Here is a 20851-nt window from a genome sequence, read left to right as displayed (position 1 = left end):
ACTTCCTCCGAGTCTCCTATTTGTCAGGGAGTTGCGGAATGTGTTCTGTGGGTGACGGTGGTACAGACAGTGAGGTGCATGAGGAGGAACAGGGGATGTCCTCCTCATAGAAGGAAAAGGAGAAAACGGATCCACCTGAGCAAACAGAGCGGCGTAGAGCGACCGTTTACCTCATGCTGAAGGCCTGTGTGTGACTGCATAGAACCCGGCTGAGAGAACACAGCACGTAGGTGCCATGACACACGCCCGTGGGCCCGACTCAAAAGCACTCGCGGCCGTGCAAAGTGGAAAGGCAGTCGGCGTGTTAGCATCTCCAAGTAACAGGAAAGAGTTTCCACCATCTAACGGAGATGTGAATGGCAGAGGGGGGTTTCAGATGACAGCCAGATGATCCATGCGGCAAACGCATGGTTAGCTCACCTCAAACAGGGCGGTCTCTATGGAAACAGGCACTACACATTAATGATTTTTCTGATCTGGCAGACTATATGGGATTTATTTGGTGTGAGGCTGACAGAAAAGCCTGATCAAATGACTCCTGGTCTTTCACTGCCGAGCTCTAGATCAGATCTTGGGTTTTTCCAGAACAATGGGACACAACCCACAGCCACAGAGTCAATCATACACACCCAAATTAATATGATACTTTTTTTTACAGAAAATGTGAAAGGAACTTACCAAAGTTAACTGGCATAATTGATAGGGTGTCATTGTAAGGTTGTCAGGCATTTCTATGCAGTGTCTGAGGTACTCCGAGTGTTTTTGTGTGCTCTAATGTGCGATTACTAGGGCATTTTGGGTGGTTGCTTACTGACCCGAGTCAGGAGTCCACCTATAATGATTTCTTGTTGTAGATACGACTTGTGGTACCTCCTTCAATATTATTGTCAATTCGTTATTTTTGCGCAAGTGATGCAAAAAAACATTAGGTAGGTGTCCAATGAGCTTTGCACGTGAATTTCTCACTCAAGTTCGCAATGTGAATTATTCACATTCCTTCGCGCGAGTAGACGTCTATTTGTGTCTTTGCATTAACTTTGTATGTAATTTACTGGTGCAAAACGCTTAATTCACGTTTGGTGTGAACGCAACATAAGACAATTTTTGTCTTTTATATGCAGAATAATGTACATTCTCAAGTTTAATACTTATGGGGTGTCCCAAAACTCTAAACTTAATTCCTAAAGCCCTATATATAAGCAATGATAATAGTGATCCTAGCCTTAAAAACACAAACATTTACAAAAGACAAATCCTTAGCCAAATGCAACTAATAACAATATTGACTATGTACCATTTCAATACTTTTGAGTACAAAATGTCATAAGCACACATGCTGTATGTGCTTACACCTGCTTAAAACACACCTACACACACCAGAAGCTTAAATGTCACACGACACTCTCCGCATGTCTCCTCCCGTTACTCTCATTCACCCTCTCTGTCTGGTAAGGACTTTAGCAGGTGTAAGCCCGCGGCTGAAGCCCAGGTTCTCAAATCAATCACTTGAAAGTATTTAAACAAGCACACAAGAGAGTTGCTTCACTGCCGTCCTGACAAACAACACACGGGCCCTAGGCTTAAGTGCTTTTCATGGTGTGTGTATGTGTGTCAACACATATTTCACAGTCTTACTCATCTAAAAGCGGAAAAATATGTTTCTGCGACACATCACGTCAAGTGCTGCCAAAAGAGGAAAGAAAAGAGGTTAGAGGTCAGACAGATTGAAAGAGTTTCACTCAAAAAACAGACATAACGCACTGGTGCCGAGTTAGGCTACAACACAACGGTAACCGTGATTTCAAATGTTAGTGTTGGGGAATTGGCAGACAAATGGTGGTTTAGCATCAACCTGCAGATTAGTACACTTGCTTTATATTAAGTGCAACATAAATCATCATGCAGTAAAAATCGCATATAAAATAAAACAAATAATGCAAAAATACAAATAAGGTATGAAATGATAAGGGAGAAATGACTGACTAGATAGGACCATGTTTAACACATCAATACACAGCAAGCTGTATTTTGTGTATTACAATATATCACAATTTGTAATTGTAACACGGTTCAATAATAGGAAGGAAGGAGGCGGGAACCGGCGAACATTCAAGAAAGTTTTAATAAAAAATAAAACAAACAATATTACGCAAGTAAAAACCTGTATTTTGTGAATTACAATATATCACAATTTGTGATTGTAACACGGTTCAATAATATGAAGGAAGGAGGCGGGAACCGGCGAACATTCAATAAAGTTTTAATAAAAAATAAACAAACAATAATACGCAATTAAAATACCAGCAGCCACCTCACGGTCGACTGCCGGGCACAAGAAACTTATGAATAAATACAAACTTAAACATTTCTGGGACCGGTCCTCCCTCGTCAGCAGTCCCGTCACTCGACCTCTTATGATCTCCTCCGTGAGATGTGCGGGACCGTTGTGCGCTTATGCTCTCATCCCGCCTTCCTCACCACAGTATTGTATCGCAATATATCACATCGCGGTCCACCTATCGATACATCCCATCGCGAAGACCTTGTCAGTACACAGTCCTAACAGTTATCGTGACGGAAAGAATTGGCCGTAACGATATTATCAGAATAACCAAGTGTTTTATTATAATGCTATGAACTAAGATTCATTCTTAATTTAGCATTTGCTTTTGTTTGAGTTAATAAATCACACACAAAATGTTAGTATAGGAAGGCAGATATTGATAGATTATTGTTACTCTTAAGGCAAAATTTGAAATAGGTGTTGGGATATTTACAATATTATCATATTGGTATCAAACACAATATCGATAATCATGTTTTTTAACATCACTGTTAATACTGGTATAATGGGACACCCCTAGATTAAATTATTTCAAAATGTTATGACTCACAGACTTTAGTCTCTAGTCATCCATCAACCCTGATTCCTGGATCTATGTTTGAATATTTCCTTCTACCTTCTGTCAAACCTTCTGTTTATTTCTTTCACTTTCTTTTTCACCACCTCCTTTTGCTCGTTCACTCTCTCCACTCTTGCATTCCTCCAACAAAATCAATATCCTTCTGTAAAGTGCAGCGAGCCCCAGGGAGGAGGCCGTTGTTGTCGTGGGTGGTGAAAGTGGGGCGTCCTCCAGGGCTCTCCAACGGACACAGAGTCAAGGACAATGTCCAGCCTGGACCTGCCCTCTCTCTCCCTCTCTCTCCTCTGCGGGAAGGATCGATAAGCGGGTCAGGCGTTAAATTTCAGCTAGCAGGAGCGTAACGCTTGTTAGTCCCAGCTGAGTGATGAAGCATGCTCGCCCCGGTACCGAGCGTTTAAAGAAGAGGACAGGGGCTGAGATCTTCCAACAATAAACAACTCAATAAGATTTAGGCACACCAGTGTACGATGTTTTAAAAGCGTTCCTGTCAACTTAAGAACGTGTTTCTGTACGAGGGGCAGTGCCACATCACTCCCTGTAAACTTCCTATCTGGAAATCCCAGCGTGACGGCCCGATTACTCCGTTCTTAGTAGTTCAAACTGTAAATCAGATAATTTTACTACTGATGTCCTGTCGCACCGTGACGAGAGTATCGCTTTGCGACTTTACAGCAGAAACGTAGCTGTGTGTGTAATAACAGATGACCAACTTTTAATTCCTCTCGAAACAGTGTCAGTCATTCCGTCCTAATCTACGGCCCGGGCGGAACTATTCTCCTTGCCACGACCGATCGCACGCACTCGTTTCGCCAATTTGCAATGGATTCTGGGAGGGCGACTTGTCTGAACAGCTTAAGTCAAATCTAAGGCACACCGCAGAAGGAATCTGCCTTTTCTTAACTCGTCAGGAAGCGATCTTGTTGCTTTATTTACTTCCCCTTCAATCATGTGTGAACAAAGAGAATATTCCACCAGGGGCTGAATAACTTAATCCTCTTTCCTCTCTCTGGCAGCAGCTCGGGCAGTGACAGACAGATTAACACAGATGATGTTTGCAAACCGACCCATTTGAAAATGTAATTGCTGGTGGCATATTGAGCAGTCTGCTTTAAGCACTTAAATTCACATGAGATCGGTGAAACAGAAGTGACACTAACATGATGATGTGTGTATGTGGGGTGCGTTGTGGAACGGCTCGCTTGCCAGTGGGACGGAACACAGTTACTGTCATGTGCCCAGTGTAATGTGCCAATAAGAATTAGAGCCAATCAGAAGGCTTAACAGGGTGGAGTGGGGCAGGTCATGCTCCTTGGCTCTTTACAGCTATTCAGCGCCAAGGGAAGCCATCATAGAGTGGCCTCACCCTATAAAATACACCTTCACATCTGCTTGGTGAGAGGGGAGAGAGCAGAAAGATGCGTTTCTTGATGTCCAGGTGCCACCTAGTGACAGCTTCCTGGCCCCTGAGTAAACCAGGAATGGACGCAGTTAAGTGGCCTCGGCCCTGTATATTTTTTTTTACAAAAAATATTTTATAAAGCATATCAATGTTGTTGGAATGCAACATTTACTCTTCATTTCATGTAATGTATTTATAATTTTGCATTCTATTTACGTTTCTATTCTATTCTATTTCGATTCACTTTCAGATGGGATATTTAAACATTCAGAGCTAAGTTATTAATTTTTTTGTCCTTACCTAACATTAATATGCATGTCAAATGTATATCATCCCAATTTGTTATCAGATTTGAGTGAAGGGTCTCTAATGTTGTGGCTATACAAACTGTTGCTGCTGATTACGTCCTTGTATGCACTTATACATTGTTCTTGTTATAGCACTTTACAAATAACAGATAAATAACTAATATTATAAGTCTTTACAATTAAAAAAAAAATACAAATGAAAACATACTACATTTAAACAGTCTGGGCAACATGCAGAATTAGGTAAATAGCCCTTTGACAAACTGAAAATAAATATATTTCACAATTTCAGCAGTTAACCCTAATAAAAATGGCTTGAAGTCACTTGAATTTAAATTATATTAAACCGATTCTAAAAATCTAGCTGCACTTATTAAAATCGAATCAAAGTTCACATTTATTTTACAAGTAAGTTTAATTATTGCAACTGACCTAAATTGGTTAAAATTCAGATTTAGCTGAAAGGGTTCCACAAAAAAAGGAACTCTCTAGATTTTCCAAATCTGTTTACATTTCTTTGTTTGGTTGAACACTGAGAAAGATTTTTGGACGAATGCTTATATCCAAACAGTTCTTGGACCCCATTGACTTACACAGTAGGAAAAATTACAATGTTAATCAAAAGTGACCCAGAACGGTTTGCTTTCCTCAAGGGCGGACTGACCAGTAGGACATTCTGTCAAAGTCCAGAACGGCCGACCCACCGAAGGCCTACGGCTGTGACCAGGGGCAGACTGGCCATATGGAGTATCAGAACTTTTCCCAGTGGGCCGCTAACGTATGGGGCCGGAATGGACGATTGGGCCGGACATACAGACGTATTATAAATGCGATCAAACCATCAAACACCTTTTTTACCATTTTTGGGTGAACTTTCCCTAAATGAAAAGGCGAAATTCCAGTGTATGTTTCTTTTACCAGATTTTTTCTGTACAGCTGCTTTAAAGGACCAGTTCACGCTCAAGATGAAAATTCTGTCATCATTTTCTCACCTTCTTGCGGTTTTAAACCTGTATGACTTTCTTCCCCAGAACAAAAAAAAAGTATTTTTAAGAATATTGTTAACAGCCTCCCATTATTCATTAACAATTGTTACAATAGAAGGGGGGGGGCTGTGCTGTTCTGTTACCAACATCTTTCAAAATATCTTCTTTGTTGTTCTACAGAAGAAAGAAAGTCATACAGCTTTGAAATGACAAGATGTCATGTAAATGATGACAGGTTTTTCATTCTGACGGTGAACTACAACTATATTACAATGCAAATTGTAATAACCCCTATATGTAAACAGGGCATTAGACACACTTGTCATCTTTTTCCTATATACACGGCACACTGTCCTGCAAGTATCTTAGTAAAGCAGCTGCCTCTATTTGTGAGTCAGCAGAGGGATTTGGAAATCATGATGAGTGCAATAGCATTCCCTTTAGCCTCTCACCAAAACCCATCCTGTGTATCATGATGAAGATGGAGGTAGGGCTAAGAGCCTCTTGTAAGCACACACATGCTGTGGGAATAAATCACGGCTGTGAGAGTCGGGATGAACCGTATGTCAGCGTGGGTCAGCTACACATTACACTCTCTTCAAAAACTATTCATCTTCAGTCTGTTTTCAGTGGCTAGAAATAATTACTCCTACTGACCCGCGTAATACCACATGACCAGTGGTCAAATGTATTCAGACGGAGGAGTCGACCGGGAGGAAAGAAGTGGGGGTGAATTATGGCCTTTTGGAGACAGATGCCATACAACTACAAACACACAAAATCTCCAGATTGTAATATCATGATGACACTTATATAATATGAGGACATTGAGTAATCCCTTCCTTTACTTGTTCAAGGGAATAGTAATTAAAATTACAGTAACTAATTACTTAGTAACTACACTGTAAAACTTTGCTGTAGTTTTCGCAGCAGGTTTGCTAGTAATTTACTGTAGATTTAATAACTACTTAATATACTTCCCAATTAGTACTGTTTTCAATTACTTTAATCAAAATTAAAACACCTTGACATTTGAGAAGACAAAATTCAAAATGAGCAAGAAGAGACTGGCATTAGCACAGCAACACTGCAAAAAAAAGAAAAGCATTTTTCTCTTGTTTTCTTTAAAAATATTTAAAACTTCTTAAATTACGATACATTTACATAACAAAAAAAAGGGACCTAAGATATTAAGTCTTGTTTTATGAAAGAAAAATATATAAACTACGTGAGTTTATGCCTTATTATTTAATTGCACATTAAATCTACAGTAAGTTACTGGCAACCCTGCTGCGAAATTTCTGCAAAGTTTTACAGTGTAGTTACGGCTCTCCTGTTTTTGCCAAGTGGTTGATATCTTTAGGACAACATTTAAATCAACCAATCAGATTTCAGAAATACGTTTACAGTTTATTTTAAATGTAATCTTCCAACCAGGATTAGGTTGCCGACCATTGTTTTTCCACTAATCATTTCCCTCTTATTTTAGGGGTAAGTTACGGGTAGGGTTGGGGGTTTGGTGTGGGTTTAGGTTTTATAAAAATGTTGTCCTTAGGTCAACAAAATATGTTGCCCTGAGGACATCAACCACCTGGCAAAATCAGGTCGAGCGTGTAGTTACACCCAACACTGCTGGTAATTTTCTGCCAGTACTTTTTCTTATGTGTTTTTTTTAAAGTGATAGACATGTCTAGTTGACACCAAGAGCACAACAGCTTCTTAAAGAACTGTGACAACATCTCAAAAACAGCTATTGGAGAGAAGTCAGGACAGTGTCACAAAAAGCGTGACATAATAAGTCTGTGCTCTCTCCCTCTCTGAGCTGACAGACCGGGTGCACATTTAATTAGCACAGGGGAGAAGTTACTTCCAATGCACACTGCAGTCTAACCAGATGTCAGAGCGATGTTTGATCAACACCTGAAATATTGTCACAATCATCTCGACAAAGAGAAAGAGAGAGCTCTGAGAGGAGGACAGAGAGGAATAACACAAAGCTAATGATAATGGAAGAGAAACAATGCGAGTTTGCTCATTAGCTCATATATGGTACCATTTCAAGACACTGACTATATGTGCATAGAGACCCTTAAGCAGAATGACACTCAGATGTTAAGGTGTCTAAAACTTCTTCCAACTCCAAATAATTGGAACTCAATTTAGGAATCGTTATTGACATTCGTGATAAAAATAGTTATTAGCAAAACTTATAAATATAAATTATTTCGAACTTCCTCTTAATGACACGTGCAAAAATGCCTTTATCTTCCTGAAAGGCTTAGCACTGACTTCATATTCACTATTTAATTACATTTAAAAAGGATTTTGTTTTCAGACTCTTAGCATTGAAGCCACGTGTTAAGTATTATACTTACAGCTCACAAAATAAACATACACAAATAATGATACTAGAGGCTAAAAACTTGATGAAAAATCTTGTTAAAAAGACCATACGGCCATTTTTGTACAATAAATTGCTCTTTAAAGTGAGAATGTGCTTTCCCTCAAATCATAAATACCATTTGCCAGAGATTGTTTTGCTGGGCTATGGTGTAAACCTAAAAACGAAATGGCCTACGAAGGAATAGAGTATTTTTCCAACTTACTATTTAAACCGCAAACACGTCAACACAATGAAATAAAAATGGGACGAAAAATTGATTGGCATAACAAATATTGTACATATAAACCATGAAATAATTCAAAATAAAAATAAGAAGTTCTAAATAAAATCATAGTTAAAATAAAACTGAAAATAGATTTTGTAGATTTAAGTTTATTTATTATCCAGACTTACTGGTATTTTAATTGTTTGTCAAAATAAGAAGAGTAAATTCAGAAAGTATGGAGAAAACTAAAACATTTTAAAGTAAAAAGGAAATTGTTTAAAAACAAAAATAAAGTGAAGTAGTGATAACAAATGTATGAAGTTTTGACAAGACACCAGGGGCCATATTCAATAATTAGAAACACTAGGTAAAACCTTGAACTCAGAGTTTTTTACTTAGAAATTAGAAACTTTGAGTTTTGGTTTCAGAACAGCTGATTTGAGTTAGTTCAATTTACACTGGGTAGGCACTGGAGCTCCGATATTACGATTCACCATGGCAATGGCACCCAAAAAAGCAACATAGCGGCAGAAGGCGCTTTAAAGTGAATCACACTTTCCGCTCTGCATACAGTGGATTTAATGGTGTCCTGAAAATGACTTAAGTTTAAATGAATAAATAGATAAATGTACCAAAAAACTAATAAATGAATCATTAAATGAATAAAACCCCAGAAATAAGACAGAAATCATTTTTAATAATAATTTTCAACAAGTTGGTATGATTTATTAGGGTCTTCATGAAATGTCTGGAACATATTTTGCTTAAAAACTATCAATGGCTGTGTAAACAAACCCCTCTTTCCTCGTCAAAAACAGCTGTGCTCACAGCAACCCGTTTTGGTGCATGTCCCTTTAAATGATCATGAGTTACAGCGCAGTGCACACCACCCCCCTTCCATCATGCATGTCAACACAGCACACATGTAGCACTGCCATGGCAATGGTTTATCTAAATTATGTTTCCTGAACTCCTCTGTGGTAAGTTTAGTTTTAAAGGTCTCAAATCATTCGTCCAGAGACTAAAAAATGCGTGTATGCTTGCCTTAAAACCACAGATTGCGCACCTGCAGCTCTAAGCAGAATAACGTGGATTTAAGCGTTTGTCATTGACAATTTATAACGTTTTACTCACAACGTGAAAGCATAACTAGTAAGCTGTGAAGGATTTTTCAACCTAAGCACGAATTATTGGAGAAGTTTAAAATGAAACTAACCTGCAGCGTTCACCCCAGTTCATAAGCAAAACAAACAGCTTGCCTCTGCTAAACATATTATAAAACATAATGTATTAACAATCATACAGCTAAACTCCAAGTGTCCATCTGCACTTATATACAGTAAGTTTAACACAAGCTTTGAATGTTCTATTTAGCCCGTGACTGACTTAGCTCCCTTCGCTATCATATGCTAACATTATCCTCCTATATATACGGCACAATTACCTCAATTTAGACTGTTGATAAATATTTCTCAAATCGGCAGTTTTGTCTCGTTCAGGCAGTCTCGATCCCTCTTGAGGAACAACTTTGAAGCTAATCCTGCTTGTACTGTCCCAGGTAGAAAAATCAGGTGGAAATGTGTAGAATAAGGCTTTGGGCATCACAACCGGAGTGAAATCTGAATGGCTCGATTTCTCACATGCTTGCAGGGAAAGGCGCACCAAAACAAACTTACTGGGTTTTTATTTTCACGTTTTCTGGGTTGCTAGATGCACCGGGGACCCGATTATAGCACTCAAACACAAAAAAGTGGGGTTTCATTTGATGTCTCCTTTAAAAAAAACGTATTTTTCCCTCGACATGAGTACTCTAATAAGACGTCATAGTATACCTGTAGGGCGTCAGACTCTCGAGCAAAGTTAGACTGATTGCCGGTTCGAACCCTGCTCTGAGCAGATTTGAGTTGGAATAGCTGAATATATGTCTGTATTTTTTATTTCTTTATTCATGCACTTTATGAAGTCATTTCTCATCGTCAAATCACTCACTGACCCCCAAACTCTCTTTCCTGCCATAGTCCCACAACACAAACACGCAATCTGTCTCAATTCTGCTCTGTTAACCTGTCATTTACTGTTTTCCTGGATACATTAGCCAACCGAATTTATGAAACAAGACGCAGGAGTGAGCGCGATGACACATTCTCAGAGTCCCCACGAAAACCCTGATTGTCATGAATGAGCGGGAGGGACAAAAAGAGGATACATAAATTAATTAAAGTAAAAGAACATCCACAAGTAGAGACTTAAAGTTGCTACATCTGTCAGGGACTCAGCTCTGCTCACTAATACTTGTGTTGGAACATTTATACCCTTGAAGTATATGATCCGCTGTGTAATTGGCAGCGGAGGAGAGAAGAGGATGATGCTGGATCCTGGAGGAGCTGATAAAGAAGCTCTCTTTCCTCTAAAACAGGAAAAGTAAAAAATTTAAAACCTCATTGTTTAATCCCCATTGTCATCATAGAGTGGAGTACGCTATTACAAACAGAGATAGCTCGACAGAGGCTGTGAGTGATTGCGTGAGGAACAAGGTTCCTGGATTAGCCCAATCCACACAGTATGTGCCCTCACTCAAGGGCGAGAACGTCTGTCAGACTGTCAACACACCAAAATACACACAACAAAAAGAGGAAAAAAGTAAAACTACTTTTGTGACACTTTCATCGAGTTTATTCCAATGCATTCTGGGATTGTCCTCCCTATTGAGGAACACAGGCTGTTAACATGCACCCATTTTTGTCAATCCGAATGAATTCAATCTGATTGCAGATAATGCCGGTGCAGTTTACATGTCCCCTAAATGTTGCAATACGGTTCAAAAACGTGTTTACATGCATATGAAATATGTTCTGAACAAAACTTCTACGCAAGCACACAGCTAGGGTTGCCAGATTCGCGCAACAAATCCAGTCCAATGGCTATTCAAAACTATCCAAAAACTAGCTCAAATGACCTCACATAGAAAATTATCAACAACTGATGAACAACATTATTACTTTTAACCCTTGGGAAAGAAACAACCGCATGAACCGTTAAAAAACTTCCTGATCGTCCATGCACTTTAAACGTAGCAGGAAAGGGCAACCCTGCACACTCGTCTAACATATCCCTTCAAACTTTGTCTTTGGATGGATGCATGATGTTAACATAGTCCGTTTTTTTATATTTGAAATGAAAACTAAGTTGTCAAATAATATTACATACGTTTTGCTTTATGAAATGTTATAAAAGAACACACAGAAGCCCGGCAGCAGAACATACACCTCGTGTCCCCATTCCCTTAATTAATAATAGAAAAGGCTCTTGTGCAGAGTTTCGTGTTTTTTCATATTTGACGTAAACATAAGATGTATAAAACATACGCAGCACTGCGCATGTGCTCAAGGTATTTTTAAATCCGATTGAGAAAATACTCTGATTCAAGCATTTGCATATTTTTTCCTCCTGATCGGATTGCTTTCGGTCTACAACACAGCTTTCAATCGTATCGATTCGGATAGATCGAAGTGTTTACATGAAGGTTATTCAGTCCGATTGAGCCATCAATCCGATTAAATGGATTATTTGGTTGTATGTAAACCTGGCTACAACTGGCAATTGAAACAATCAGGTCAGCCAGGTCAGAAACATGTCTATGATGTGATAAATTGCAGGCAGGTTACTAGGATTTGGAAGAGATTTGATCATGTCAAAGTCATATTTTATGTCATTATTCGCAATGATTTGCTAATAACATCTGTCTTGGGAAAAATACAAAAAGATACGGTATGGTTAGATGAAAGATTTTCATAACACGCTGGGACATCTTCCATTCAGCCGGTGTTGTTAGAAGAACACAGATGTCTGCTTCATATCACCATAACAACTGAACTTGAACCACTAACCCTGCCTGATCTCATCTAAATAAACAACAGGGGAGATGAGAGGTCTGGCCTTCTAACAAAAACAAAGAGACAGAGAGCGAGAATGAGCGAGGGGGACAGAAAAGTGTATGATAGACAGAAAAACAGAGAAGCCTTCTTTATGCAGGCCTGATCATGTGGTTGACAGTATTTGGGGGTGAACTTACAGCTGGATGACCAGGGGCACAGAGAGTGAGAGAGCGAGAAAGACAGCTAGAAAAGGAGAGAACGCATTTTGACAGAAAAATTACGGCAAGCATACCAATGACCATCCAAAAGACCACCACTCACAACTATTCCGGTGTGCATGTGTGTGTAGGTAAAAGCAGAATAGACAGTAATAAGAGGCCAGTGTCATGCATCAGTGACCACTTGAGTGCTCACTCTTGCTCTCTCTTTCACTCTGTCTGCAACTCACCTTGAAGCCAGAGCATCACACACTGGACACCTGACAAGGTGCCACTTAACCTGTTGGCATGGCGATGCCAAACTAAAGTTGTGATGAAGTGAAGGAAAACAATGAAACACAGAAAATAGTTTTATATATGTTACTCAAACACAAAAACTTCTGAATTGATAAAAAAATTATAACATAAAGAATCACCTTAAATGGCTATCGATATGAAACATTTGCCAATTGCTTACAACCAGTGGCCTATTCTGAACCTTAAAGGGATAGTTGACCCAAAAAACATTTTACTTACCCTCGTCATTTCAATCCTTTATGATGTTCTTTCTTCCACCAAACACAATCGATGTTATTTTGAAGAAAGGAACCTAACAGGACTGCCCCCATTTACTTCTATTGTATAGACACAAAACCAATGCAAGTGAATGGTGGCCAGTTAACAACATTCTTCAAAATATCTTCTGTTGTGTTCAGCAGAAGAAAGAAATTCAATGACAAAAGGGTGTATAAATGATGACAGAACTTTTATTTTTGAGTGAACTAACAAAAATTTCACCATAACCCTGTGTGGATTGTCTTGGGAACCTGACACAATGTTATTGTAAGAATAAGGCTATATCTTAAAGGCACAGAAGAAAATACACTTCAAATGTTTTGCTAAGGGTCTGAAAATACTTCAGTACAAAAAGTACAAGTAGACTAAACCAAAAACATAAGGCCCAAATATAAAGCATTTATACACCATAATTTTGTGTTAAATCTCCCTCCCTATCCTGTTCTTGGTGGATTCAAATCCTCAGCTTTTTAGTAGACTTCTCCAAGTCATAAAACGAGTGTCCCAGAAAAAGGAGAGAGACAAAAAGTTTGAAGTTCGGAGATGCAGAAACATAGCTTTTTAAAAACTGATTTAAAAACTGACTGACGTTGCAATCTGAATGTTCTGCCTCTATACTGCCACCTCTGTTTGAAATAAAATAGACAGGTTACTTTACCTATACTTACTAGTTACTAGTCCAAATATGCCACACTGAGATTTATTGTTAAATCGTACCCAACAACAGCTCAAATTATCTATCATCTATTGTAAGCTTAGCACTGTGAATGGGGGTAGAGTACATTACATTGAGACATTTTTGAACACTAACTTTGCTCAAGAATTTTTGTATGCTTTATTTATTTTAAATTAAAAATACGGATTTCAGCCTTAAGGTTGTTTTAATAGTAAGCTACTTACTAGGTTCAATATAAAAAAAATCATTATCAGTATATGTTTTTTTTATTTCCATAACATTTTACAAGCACCCAGTACACTATATAGGTGTCGTAGATGTGTCCTGATCTACCAGAAATAAAAAAAGTCTAAATTCAACTGTTTTCTGGAAGCAAGCTCAATTAAACACTTGAAACAGCTCCGTTTTCAAAATGCTAAAAGAAGTGTCACACATGTAAATTTCTTTATATACTGTAGTTTTATTACACACTACATGTGCCTGTGTGTACCCAGCAGTAGGCTGGCAGGCCAGGACCTACATTTTCTTTTCTGGCAGACACAGACGTAAAGACAGCCTTCCAACTGGCACAGGTAGGGGCATTGCCTCGTCCCCCATCCCCACACAGGCCAGGTGCTCAAGCCCACTTTCGCTCCCTCATTTATAGAACATAACTTATGATGTACAAATTAAGAGTTAGTGTTTACAGGCTGTAGTGAAAGTGGCCTCCTGTAGATCGAGTGAAAGGGGGACTTTGGACTGGCAATAGGAAGCAGATGTTGGGCAAAGGGCTGCCATTAGCTAGTTTTCCTTTACAAGAAAAGGTGAGCTATTACACAAGAAAATAAATTCACAAATAAACAGCAAAGAAGGAACCTGCTGTTCAATGCCACAGTCAGAGGAAAGGAGAAAATGACAAAGACGCACAATATTATGCACTATAAAAATATATATTATCTATATTTTTCAATAAAACATACAATATTTATTTAATTATGTATTTTAAATTATTACAACAAACATATGAAAACTGACTTTTAAAGCAGTTTGACTATAAGACTAAATTCAATTTGAACTAAATTGACTAAAAGGCCCTTAAAATTGAAGAGTGTATGACTAGGTTACAAGGTCAATCTTATGTTTATTCAAAGCTTTTCTGAGCAGGTCCTATTGTTATTGATCACATTGATTATTGAATACATATCACCAATGATCAGCAAATAGCCAAGCGTCCCCTCTCCCCGCTTTCACAAATGTCACATACACATTGACAAACTGACTTGAAATCTGCTGAGTTTACATCAGTTATTCATGTTTCATGAGACATTCGAATCATTATAAGTGGACCTCAAAACACATCACAATAAAAACCATTAAAACTGAGGGAAACATATGCACTTCAGGTCCACATGGGTCGAAATAGGCAACAGGGCTTTTATAATGCGCATAATATAGGCCATAAATGTCTAATAAACATAATGAACATAACCCTATAACACGGCGCTTTAATGAACAATATTCTATGCAAATACAATGGCAAGGAAAATGCGGATAATAACCATAAATGTTAGTTTGAGGATATGTGTTGGCCTCTGGATGATATAAAAGGTGAAATGCTTCACAACAAACAAATCAACCTTAATCCACACATTGGATCAATGCCGCCGCTATAGGCCTCAGGGTCGCCTTATATTACTCTTCAAACTTCATATTCACTCATTGATTTGCTTTTCAGAATAGTATATCACTGAACTCCAATGGGAGGACAGATAGAGACTGGGGACAGGGTCAAGCGCGGCTCGCACACACGTTAGCGTAATATTGATGTCCCGGCAGAAAGAAATGACTAAATATCCAGATCAATATCTAGTTTCCCTGCAACAGCCGGAAATATAAATATACATCTTTATGACCACAGAAGCCATCATAATGAGAGAGCTGAATGAATGTTTCCCTCAAGGTGAAGTGTTTGATTAGCGGAGGGCAGAGGTTAGGGGCGATATGCTGATACAGGAAAATGCGACAGACGGCTCGGGCTGGGAAGATGACAGCAGAGCGGGGTTGTGTTAAAGTAAGACCCGCTTGTACATGTTAATCGAGCTTTAACTCATTTGTGATGAAGGTGATCATTAGGTGAGGTAAGGGCTAACATTAGAAAATGGGGAATTAATTTACAGCAACTATGAAAGACTATTTGATCATGTAAGAATCTAATGGAAGCATCATTTAAATCCTACTAAGACATTCTACGTATGTCAGAGTTTGAAAGAATTTCGGCTTGTGAACACAATGTGTGCTAGGTTCGCTTTATAAACATATATATCTACATTTTAATATATTTAATTACAAACTGTTTTGGCGGTTCGCTAGCAAATTAATGATGACATACTTGTCTAGGCACTGATAGGATCCTGAATGTTGTCTGGCCCTTGCTGATGTCATATTTCGCAATGTCCAGGATGCCTTAAAACTGATACGGAGACATGACCGCATAAAAAATATATGTAAAATTTGTCCTTAAAAGACAAAAACTCTCTCACCAGAGTAATGGCTTTAACTCCTCTAGTCTTTGAAGAAGTCCATGTGACATAAAGAGTGCGTTGTGTTTCTTTGTGAAGCGTAAAACATCAGCAGGTCATCTTCAACCATCTTTATGACTGTAACACTGAACTAACTTATTAATTAAATGTAACAAATAGAATTAGCATAACATTATTGTTATTATCTGTTGGTGGACAGCTGGACGCTATATATAGTTATGTTTGTAGTTACCACATATCATAGTGTGAGAAACTATGAAACAAAACAAAAACAGAAACAAAAAAACAATAGTATTGGTATTAACCGTGTCATATGACCCCTTTAAAAGTGGACTTTGTGAACTAAAATTGGGCCTCTGATAATGCAAATGAGTTCTCTTACATAAAATGGTTCATTTTCTTAATCCACTTACTGTATGGAGTTTGACACCGATTCCTAAAATGTAAACTTATTTATGAAAAAGTAGATATACGTTTTCTTGCTGAAAGATGAACTAAATTAGGCTTGGAGCTGATGGATCGGAATGAGATTTTGTTTAATCAAATACAATTTCATGCCTAGTGTTTTACTTGCCAGTAAATTGACGTTGCCACCAAAAGGTATGGATCTGCCTGGACTTATTTACAGCTCTGAGCCATTAGAGAAGAGAGCAGCACACTTATCGTTCTACTAAAACACGGACTAACAGAACAATTAAAACGCTGAAGACCAGATAACGCCTTAACTCTTAATTAAAGAAACACCTTTGTCCATATTCAATCACTCTCTGTGCGTCATAAAACATTCTGGAAGCTTGACTGAAGGGACACTGACTGACGCAGTTCTATACTGCGGACCTCCACACCACCATCCAATCCTCTGTTTTTAAATTACAGGCTCTGTTGTGGGGCCTGTGGCTGTGGGTGGCAGTGGTGGAAAGACTGACACGGCATTGCGGCAGTAAGTAATGCTTGTGTGGATTAGCGGTATGATGGCCTGATCAATACCGGCGGCTCCAGCCATTAGGAATGCAGCAGGAAACGACCCCCTATGGCAATAAAGCACGATGTCCGCCTGCTACTTCATTTGCTGCCTCCATTAGTGTAATGGCATCATTATCAACTGTGGCAGTATTTTTTTCGAACACTCCCACTCTATTTCACTCTTTCCCTCTCCTCTTTTCAGATGTCCAGAACCAGAAGTCATGAACATTACCTTATTTTGTTTTATTTTCGATTCAACTTTCACATCACTCAGTCTCCAGATATAAATCTACCCCCGGTGCTGCTTGAACACGGGTCTAATTATGTATTCCTGACAAGTTTTATGTGGCTGTCCGACACTGTTTCTCTATTATAGACTCATTAATAGGACGAAGGCTTGCGGTGACGAACGGAGAGAGGGAAAAATAACAGGGGGGTGGATGAGAAAAGCTGCTGATTACGCCGAAAGCAACACCACCTCCCGCTAAAACATCAGCTCCGACATGACAGCGCCCCGGCATTAGGACCTATAAATCGTTACCTTAACACTATTTTACAGAGGAACATTTTGTGGGAGAAATTGATTCATCAAGACTGGCTGTGTGGCCTAATAATCAGGCCTGAACTGAAGCTAGCTGTTAATTTAACAGAATTGCCAAGGGGAACACAAACCATTTTAATGAGTGTTCAGGAGTGAAATAGCCTAAACAGCTTGCTCCAGCAAACACACGCGCCGAGAAAGCCAATGAGCCGAGAACTCTCTGAATGATGGGTCGAGAGGAGCGAAAGCCTCCGAACATCTGGTAACCCTCTGTAACACATCACGTACACTGCGGCTCTGGAATAACTTGCTTTATCTTTTATCCTTGATTATTTATCTGCCCAGATTTCACGGTGAAGACTTTTTTCGTTTCCAAACAAAGGCACTGCACAATGAAATCCTAAAACGACCGAAATGCATTCATCAGTAAATGTGTCAAAGGCTGGTAAGTGTAATATTTATAAAACAAAACGTGCTCAGCAGATGGACCAACAATGAGAATGTACTTTACTAATTTATAACTGTGATAAAAGAAAAACAGCATGTAAGGTCACATTACATAACCCACATTCCAATAAGATGGTCGAATGGGCAACTGAAATGTACTAGTGATACTTTAGGGGCGTCCTTGTGGTTATCTTGGCAGCGTTAAAACCAGAAACTCTGATGGTCCAATTTCCCTTGATTGAATTATATTGAAAACATTATTTTTGAGGTGAAGGCCATGTAAGGCCACTTCTAAAGGAATGAAGTCAGCCTTTAATAGGCTATTAGTCAACAGTCTCTCTCTTTTAAAGCAGGCAACAGCACAATAATGTAAGTGGTCTTTTTATTATGCACATGTGCCACATATGGTTCGGAAATGCTTGGCAAAGCTAAACAGAGCATAAAAACAGTCCTTTTTGAGATTGATAGTTCACAGACTCGCAGGTGACATCTGTCCATGTCCCAGTTATTGAGAATAAATGCTCAAAAGTTTATGAAAGAGAAACAACTCCTATATTATTTTATTTATTATTATGACTAAATAATAATAATACAAGTAAATACACCAACCCCTTATGTACAAAAATATGGCCGTATCCAGTGGATAGTCTTTATTCACCTCACCTGTCTGTTTGTTTTACAGATTGAGAACCATCTGGATCTCGGTGAGTCTCATCTGTACTCTGAAGCAGCGGCAATAAACCAAAGGAACCACATAGTACTACACAGATTCCCTTCTGTCAAACATGATCCAAAAACATGCCATCAGAGAGGAACAGAAGATCAAAAATGATCATGATAATAAAAGAAATGAAACGAATAATGAAATCTGAGATACAGTACAAAAAGAGGAGTGAAGACAGTCCACTGACAAAAGCAACTGGACTGTGAGAACAGCTCTTCTCATAAACTAACGTAATCTGAAATGCAAAAGAAATGCCAGCCAAACTTTTGATGTTTTTACCAACAAACCACACAATCTTCACCACAAGAGACAGTGGAATGTGAAAACGGACTTTAATGATGTACAAATGTTACTTAAAGTGATACAAGTAGAAGCTCTATATATAATTCACACCAGGGTCATGCACAAAATGACATGCTACTTTATCAACAATCCTTGCCTGTTTAGATAAAAGAAGCACATCATACTTACGTTTACAACAGTTAGTGGATTAACCTAAATTAAACTACTATACACACGTCTCGAATTATATAAATGGAGGGACAGATACACCTGAACACTCTTCATCTCTTCATTCATTACCACCACGATTCAACTGACTTCCACAAGGCACATTACAGCCAACTCTGTATGTGACAGTCACGAGAAAACACTTCCCTGGCGCTGTGCTTCAACTCACACCCACGTGCTGGATCACGGTATACAAAGAAAGAAAGAAATCAAACGATAAAAGAATGAAAACATCAGGCGAGATCAGCAGCATCACACGCGCACACTTCAAATGAACACACGGCACCGATCAGCGCATGCAATACCGCTCCGGACACACTGAACTGTGTCTTATCAACTTTGAAACCACATGAAGTGCTTGGCAAACTGAGAGAAAACTACAAGCGATACCTTTCTCCTCTTTTCCCTCTCACTGTCATCCGATCTTTTCATGTTCCTGGAGTACTGTTTACACTGCCTCGGTTTCATGACGCGCATGGTTGGGAGATGTAGTCTTTATATTATGTCTTTAGCGTGATAAATGTCGGGTTGTGTTTTAAATATAGCGTCAGTAATATTTGATTTATTGCATTTTAGCTTGTACATTATTAAGCCTGGGTTGTTGGTTTATATGTAGGATTTATTTGAAAGTCGTGACCAGAAGTCCATTCAGGACTACATTTCCCAGAATCCTCGCGCCAGGAAAACCGTCCTCGTAATTTGACTCAAACCGGAAATGGGGTTAGACGAAACGCTATGAAATGCTGTCTTTCCTCGGATGTTTGTAATAGATTCTTTAATTCAAAGATGTTGACTCTAATGGTAAAATATGTATATAAGTAATATGCAAATGCGTGATGATGGAACATTCGCCTCTGTGAGTGTAAATTAATAGTAAATAATTGCACTGCAATTAGGACTAATAATACCTTGCTGAGATGAAACACAACAGCTTTGCCTCTGTTAGTGCCCCCTGTGTGGTTTATACTCCTGCTTTCAATGAATAAAAATCAAAAGCAGAGCTTTGCAACTCCGGCAAAAATCGTAATCGTGCTTTGAGCTCATTCCAAAAACTCAGTCTTGCCTGGTCTCTTACAACCTTTTCTCCAGGTTTGCCCAGATGCTGTACAGCTGAAGATAAAGGGCCCCAAAGCAGGATATTATATTTTCCAAAAACACCTCTTTGAGCTGTAATAGAATATGTAGCAGCATTTGTGTATGACATGGACATAACCCCCTCTGAGCATCTGAGGTCAGCAGATATCTCATAAATGCATTCGAAGTGGTGTTGAAATGCGCTCTGCTGGTTGCCTGTTTCAACTGAGGACGAAAGGACCGGGTCTGTGAAAGATATACAGGCACGAGCCTCGCAGAGGAGAAGCGGGGGTTTTAAAGGTTTATAACCACCTGCTATGTATTAGCATTACAGACTTTGATCAGTGTCTTCATTAGACTTCTTTGTAATCGCTCTTCTTTTATTATAGAGCCGACCCAGGCAGGCCTGGTACACAGATTAATCGCATGTGTTCCTTTCACCTGTCTTGTAAAAAGCTCAAAGCGCTCATACTTTCAAAGATTTCAGTGTCTCTGTCATCTTGTTGCAATAAACAAGAGGGCT

At 38.9% G+C, this 20851-nt stretch overlaps 1 protein-coding gene across 2 annotated transcripts in view; it reads right to left on the bottom strand.

Annotated features, from left to right (window-relative positions):
• The window catches only part of fto (FTO alpha-ketoglutarate dependent dioxygenase), a 122788-nt gene extending 103066 nt beyond the window's left edge, over nucleotides 1-19722 (bottom strand). For both annotated transcript variants that reach the window (XM_056753586.1, XM_056753594.1), the window contains exon 1: nucleotides 19645-19722. In XM_056753586.1, coding sequence (XP_056609564.1) covers nucleotides 19645-19722 — 78 coding nt within the window. The remainder of the gene's footprint in view (nucleotides 1-19644) is intronic.
• Nucleotides 19723-20851: the final 1129 nt, after the last annotated feature.

Source organism: Triplophysa dalaica, chromosome 1 (genome assembly GCF_015846415.1).
Source record: "Triplophysa dalaica isolate WHDGS20190420 chromosome 1, ASM1584641v1, whole genome shotgun sequence".
Classification (NCBI taxonomy): domain Eukaryota; kingdom Metazoa; phylum Chordata; class Actinopteri; order Cypriniformes; family Nemacheilidae; genus Triplophysa; species Triplophysa dalaica.
The sequence above is the reverse complement of the archived record's forward strand: the minus strand, read 5'-3'. Positions and strand labels throughout refer to the sequence as shown.